Source organism: Lutra lutra, chromosome 6, assembly GCF_902655055.1.
Source record: "Lutra lutra chromosome 6, mLutLut1.2, whole genome shotgun sequence".
Lineage (NCBI taxonomy): Eukaryota > Metazoa > Chordata > Mammalia > Carnivora > Mustelidae > Lutra > Lutra lutra.
Genome location: NC_062283.1, coordinates 112,802,817 through 112,809,466, shown reverse-complemented (window position 1 = coordinate 112,809,466; position 6,650 = coordinate 112,802,817). Strand labels below are relative to the sequence as shown.

At 39.5% G+C, this 6,650-nt stretch overlaps 1 protein-coding gene across 1 annotated transcript in view; it reads right to left on the bottom strand.

Moving 5' to 3' along the window:
- The window catches only part of CASP8AP2 (caspase 8 associated protein 2), a 33,261-nt gene that overhangs the window by 2,294 nt on the left and 24,317 nt on the right, over positions 1–6,650 (bottom strand). The window contains exons 8-9 of the mRNA XM_047733597.1: positions 2,688–5,817; positions 322–421 (exon numbers count right to left, since the gene is read on the bottom strand). Of these exons, the coding sequence (XP_047589553.1) occupies positions 322–421; positions 2,688–5,817 (3,230 nt within the window). The remainder of the gene's footprint in view (positions 1–321; positions 422–2,687; positions 5,818–6,650) is intronic.

Sequence of the window (6,650 nt, the reverse complement as noted above, 5' to 3'; positions counted from 1 at the left end):
AATAGGAAAAAAGATTAGAATTGTTCCAAACTTCTTCCATAATCACCAAGTTTTTTATTTTTTTTTAATTTTAATTTCCTTAAGTAATCTCTATGCCCAAAGTGAGGCTCAAACTCACAATCCTGAGATAGAGGCATGTGCTCTACTGACTGAGCCAGCCAAGTGCCCCTTACTAAGTTTTTAACAGTTATACATAAAGAGCCATACTGTTAAAGAAGTTAGCTAATAAATATCTACATATTTTAAGCATGACAAAAGTTAAATCTATTTATAGTAGCAACACTTGTAAAAACCACAGAGATGCAAAAATTGGGTAGTTACCTGATACGGATCTTTATTCAACTTGGCAGCTAAATAAGAAAATATTTTCAGTGATGGCCCTCTTTTTTGACACTCCAATAAAATTTCCCGGTCATCATTTCTGAAGAGAGAATAATGGTATTTGTTTAGCCTTTGCATATTAGAGCCGAAAAGTAACAAAAATTCCACTGCCTTAATGTCTACAACTGGAGGTGACATTTTTATTAAAACCCACAGAAAAAAGAAAAAATGTATATACCAAAATATGGACAATGATGATCTCTGAGAAGTATTATGGATGATGTTTGGGCTCACAGGTATTTCCCAAAATTTTCTAAAACAAAGTTATTTTTCTAATGACAAAATTAAAGATTTTTTTTCAAAATTCTCTCTTTAATTGTGGAGTACTTTTAAAACCAGGGCTCAAACATGATCATAGTCTTAATAAGCAGCAGCACCAAAAGTAAAATGGAATCCAGATCTTCTCATTGCCAGACCTGTTTTTCCACATGGTCTGAACCAGAGTGCGTTGTTATACTCTCTGAGATCCTATTCTGCCATCTGTAAATTACCTAGAAGGAAGGCATGGAAGACTGTGATATTAAACAAAACTGGTCACCAGGAAGTTGCTTGCTACAGAGCTCCCCCCTTATCGCTTCTCGGCCTTTTGGCTAAGATCAAGTGCTACAGAGCTCCCTCAGACCTTTGAGCACATCTGGGGCCCGAGGTTAAGAGCAAAAGCAAAGAGACAGTTTCTGGAGACTTGAGCTAAGTTCAGGGTGACAAGGGAGAGAAGACGTGGGGCTCTCAATATATTAGGGAGCCAGGCTCTCCACGTGTTCCCAACACCAGCTGTTCCCCAACGTGCATGCCCCCAGACTGTACTTTAGAGGCTAGTGGTGTTCTGTGGTAGCTAGTGTTTTGGTTGAAATAAACAAATCTCTTACTTAAAAGATAAAATATAATAAAATTAAGTAGAATAGAATAAAATAAAATAGTAAAACTGGTCACCAATTTCAGTATGATTGAGTTTCCCTCATTATGCATACTAGATAAGTCTGGGGAGCAATGAACCTCTAGTCCAGTGGTTCACAACTTCAGTTACATTTGTGTCTGAAATGGGGTCTTTAAATCTGCATTTCTTAAAAGTTCACATAGGAATCCAAAGTGCAACCTATTAATGAAACTTTTTTCAAACTCCTAGTTTAGGGGAGAATACAAATTACAAAGCCTCACACTTTCTGCCCTATCTCACACCACCTGTCCTTCTTCCTTTCTAAAATGTGACTATTGGGGGAACGGGGTAGCGCCTGGATGGCTCAGTCAGCAAAGGGTCTGCCTCTGGCTCGGGTCATGATCCCAGAGTCCTGGGATCAAGTCCCACAGCAGGCTTCTTGCTCAGCAGGGAGTCTGCTTCTCCCTCTGCCTGCAACTCCCCTTGCGTGTGCCCCGCCCCCCGCCGCCGACAAATAAAATCTTTAAAATAAATAAAATATTTTTTAAAATAAATAAAATAAAAATAAAATTGGTTATGGGGCGCCTGAGTGCCTCAGTTGGTTAAGCATCTGCCTTCAGCTCAGGTCATGATCCCAGGGTCCTGTGATTGAGCCTTACATCAGACTCCATGCTTAGCATGAGAGCCTGCTTCTCCCTCTTCCTCTGCTGTTCCCCCTGTTTGTGCTCTATCAAAGAAATACATAAAATCTTTTAAAAAATAAAAATAAATAAAATGTGCTTATGCTAGGGCACCTGGGTGGTTCAGTGTTTTGAGCATCACACTCAATTTCGGCTCCAGTCAGTCTTGGGGTCGTGGGATCGAGCCTGACATCAGGCTCTGCACTCAGCACGGAGGCTGCTTGTCCCTCTGCCTCTGCTCGTCCCCATGCTCACACTCTCTTTCAAATAAAAAAAAATAGATAAAATCTTAAAAAAATAAAAAATAAAATACAATGTGGTTATACCAGTTCCTTACAAATCAAAGAATTTTTAGTTAAAAAAGTGATGTCACAAAAACAAAAAAACAGGAGCAGCTGGCTGGCTCAGTAAGTCACGTGACCAACTTAGCTCAGGTCTTGATCTCACAGTCGTGAGTTGGAGCCCCACACTGAGCTCCACGCTGAGTATGGAGCCTATTTAAAAAAAAAAAAAAAGTGAAAACTTGTATCCATGGTGCTAATGCACAAACCTGGTTAAGAGCCTCTGCTCTAGATCATTCCATACTCCAGCTGAACTGTACTCTAGAATGCATCTTCTACCAACTCTGGCCATTTCTGAAGTATGTCATCACCTGCCTTATTTTCAGATGGGATGATAAAACTGTGACATGACAGAACAGATGTCTAGCCTGCCAACATTTCCTGGTGACTTAAAAGTCTCAAGAGTCTTACCTTGTCCATAAAACTATAATTTCTCCCTTCTTTTTAATAACATTCTTTGCAGAAAGGCTTTTAGGAGATGTGGCAGATGCTGCTGATGGATCCTTAAATCCTGGGCTTGACGATGAGGGTTCTTTGTTCACTGCAGGGTCTTTTTTCTTATTGGCTTTCTTTCGGTGTGCTTCAGCATTCTCACCAGAATCTTGGGTAATTTTCTTGGTCTTTTCCCTACTGCTTAAGTCTGTTTCCTTCCTCTGCTTTTTATTAGAATGGTTTAGATCAGAAAGGTTTTTTCTCTTTTTAGGAGCATTATCCAAAGCTCCAGGCAATACTGAATCATCAGAATTTGATGCCGGCTCTGACTTTAAATCATCCTTTTTTACTTCGCGTGAACTGGAAGGTTCTGAGGTCAAATCGATATAGGTTTCCTCAACAATGCATTCCAAAGGCCTGTCTGCCACTTGCACCTTTTCTTCCTTACAGTTATCTTCATCTACGCATATCACCTGACACTCAAAGTGTTCAACAGCTAAGGCAGAACAGTTCCCTCCGTTTTTACTCTCACTTGAAACATCTTGTGTCAAATCAATAAAAGCATCTACAGTATCGGGCTGCATTTCATCTAGTATTTGAGCACTCTGCTCCAAACTGCCTTCAGAGCATCCCAACTGATCAATATTTAAAACCGTTACTTCTATGAATTCCCCCAAGTTTTTGGTCTCAGTGACTGAGTCTTTCGTGAGGTCTATATAGGTGTTTGGAAGATGAGCCTCGACAGAATGTGAAATTTCCTCCATTGGAGGCAATTCTTCAATGCTTTCAGGTACTTTTGGTTCCCATACTTGGTGCAACTTAAAGCATTCATCAGTCACTTCATTACTATGGCCCACTTTACCTGAAGCATCTTTAAGAAATTCATAAATATCGGGAACCTGTGTTTCTATCATAGAGTCCTGTTCTTCATGGGCTGATTTACGGCTATCAACATTGTTGTCGGAATTTAGTTCCTCCGCAGATTTAAAAACTCCGTTCTGACATGAAACACAGTCTTTCTCTGACGCTTTATCAGCGTCCTTTTCCAATCCAGGCAAAGATACCAATGACTCATCAGCCACCGCATTCTGTTTAAGACTAGGGGAGGCAGATGGTGCTGCCCGCCGTATTTTCACAATGAAATGATCATTGGACTTTTCCATTATGACAGCATGCATGGGTAGGTTGGGGTGGTACTGAAAGCCTGGAGCAACAGACCGACTTGTCCATGATGAAGAACAACTTGACTTGCTGCTTGAATTATCAGACTCCAGAGCTAAATGAATATCTTGTTCAGACGCATCCTCTTCCTCAAGTAAGGCATCCTCACTAAAATGGGCACTAATAACTTCTTCAGGAGTTGAACTGGACAAAACTTCAGGCTTTAGGAAACTGAGATGACCGTCTGACTTCAGAGGTGATGGCACTGTTAAAGAGACTGCTAGGTCTTCCAGAAGTATGGAGGAAATGCAGGGTTTGCTCTTTTCTGAACCACACACATTATCTTTACTCAAAGCTATATTAGTGGACACGTCAAACATGCAACTTTCATCCAACACATCAGGGTGAACTGGCAACGAAAGCCCTGAAGACAGAGAAGGGCCTTTCTCAGATGATAATAATGACCAATTATCATCACTAATCATTTTAGGACATGGAGAAACCACCCCTGAAACTAGCTCATCGGTTGTACAAGCTGGTATAGATTCACACTTAAGACTCTCCAACAGCTGTTTTTCTGGGGTCTTTAACTCCCACTCACTTTTTTCATTACAATTAACGCTGTTATCTAAAAGGTCAGAACCCTGTAACAAACTTTTAAATATTTCACCCATCTGGGCATCGCTCACTAAATTAAAAGTAAGGCTAGAGGCTTGCTGTTCAGTGAGAATCTCGAAACTGCGTTCTGGCTTCAAAGCTGCATGCTGGGATGTCTGCGTGTCTTCAACGGTGTTGCCTTCAGTTCTTCCTGGCTTTGGGATGCCGGGACGGCTTGGTTCCAAGGAGTGTTCTTCAGATTGAGAGTTCTTAATATTATCGAAGGAAGTGTTACAACTTTTTTTAATGTCACGCTTTACTGTGTTAATGTTGAAATTATTTTGGTCTTGATGTTTTTCCTCAGACTTTTTACATCCTGGTAAAGACTTACAATTAGCAGAATCTTCTGATTTGGGGGATTTCTCTTTCAGCATTTCCTTGCTGGAGCAGTCCACATTTCCCTTCTGACCATTTGAATACTGGGCTTTCTCTTTATTTATCTTCTCACGTTTTCCTTCATCACTGTCACTGCCAAAGTTTATGGAATCACAAAACTTTACCAAGATTTTCTTAAGCTTTGCGAATAAATAATCCAGCTGTTCATCTACAAATTTCCACAGTTTTTTTTTCATATCTGGTAGCTGCTGTTCAAATAAACGGTCCACAATGCCATTCTTCTTAACTTGCTTAAGCTTGGATTCTATAACATCACAGAGATTATTCTGTAAAGTAGCCACAGACTTTGAGATTTTGGATAAGTCAAGGTGTTTAATTAGTGATGTAAAACTCAAAGTTGCTGACTCGATAATTCTATGGAATTGCATTAAAGAAAATTTTACCTTAAATTTCATATAATTTTTCCTTACATGTTTCCTTATCATTCGTAACATGTGCATAATCTCCCGTACAGAAGAGGGCGCAACAATAATCGGAACTATTTTTTCTAGGCTGGAGGTACTCATTGTCTTGTCCTTCTTCTCTGTTTTTGAAGATCTGCTAGAGTCACTTCGTCTTTTATTCCATTTGCTTTTGGTCTGATGGATTTTTATAGAAGATGTTTTTCTACTCTCTTTACCCAAATGCAGAGTACTTTTCCTACTTCCTGGGCTAGTTTTTGTGCTCTGTACTTCAGCAGAAGTTCTAGGTGTGGCACTTTTTTCAAAACTTTTTTGTGGCTTAGATTTTTCATTGTCGCTTATAATTTCTCCTTCTTCTAATTCATCTAAAGATGAGTTCTTATGAGAGTCTGTATCTGTAAATTTGTCAGACTTGCAAATTGGCTTCTGATTCTCCTTATTGAGATCAGACTTGCTCTTGGAGGTAGACTGAGCTGAATTTGGTGGAAATATATCTGTGGAAGAGAAATATATATTACAGTCACATGACTAGAATCTTAGGTCATTTGAGATTTCCATACTAAATATAATAAAAACTTATAAACTGCGGCAATTCATTTTTTTTATAAGTAGGCTTCACACTTAGTGTGGAACCCAGTGTGGGGCTTGAACTCACAACCCTGAGATCAAGACCTGAGCTGAGATCAAGAGTCAGATGCTTAATCGACTGAGCTACACAGGCACCCCCAATTCATTATTTTAATAGCTTTTTTAATAGTAGAATGTTAATGCCTAATAATTAATCATGTCATATGTCTTTACTGGTCTTAATTTGTGCTCAGTGATGATATAGTTTGGTCATCGGACTAACCATCAACCAACCAACTCTTTGGGTATCTTTGGGTATCTTCATGTTAGCAGCACCACCTACTCTATACCATTTGATGATGGCTTTTGAACAAAACTCTGAAAGCATGCAGAGTATTTGAAACAATCTGCCCTAATACTCTCTTTTTTGTAAAAAGAACAAAATTTAGATGAAAGGCTCAATGTACATTTCAAATCAACGACAGGGGTCTGAATAATATTTTAGTTATGTTACAAAAAAAAAAAAAAGAGCACTGGGACAGCTGGGTGGCTCAGTCACCCTTAAATGTCTGCCTTCAGCTCAAGTCATGATCCCAGGGTTCTGGGATCCAGTCCAGCATCAGGCTCCTTGCTCAGAGAGAAGCCTGCTTCTCCCTCTTCCTCTGGCTACCGCTGCCCCTACTTGTGCTTAGTCTCTCGCTCTTTCTCTCTGTCAAATAAATAAAATCTTAAAAAAAGAAAAGAAAGAAAAGGCACTAAT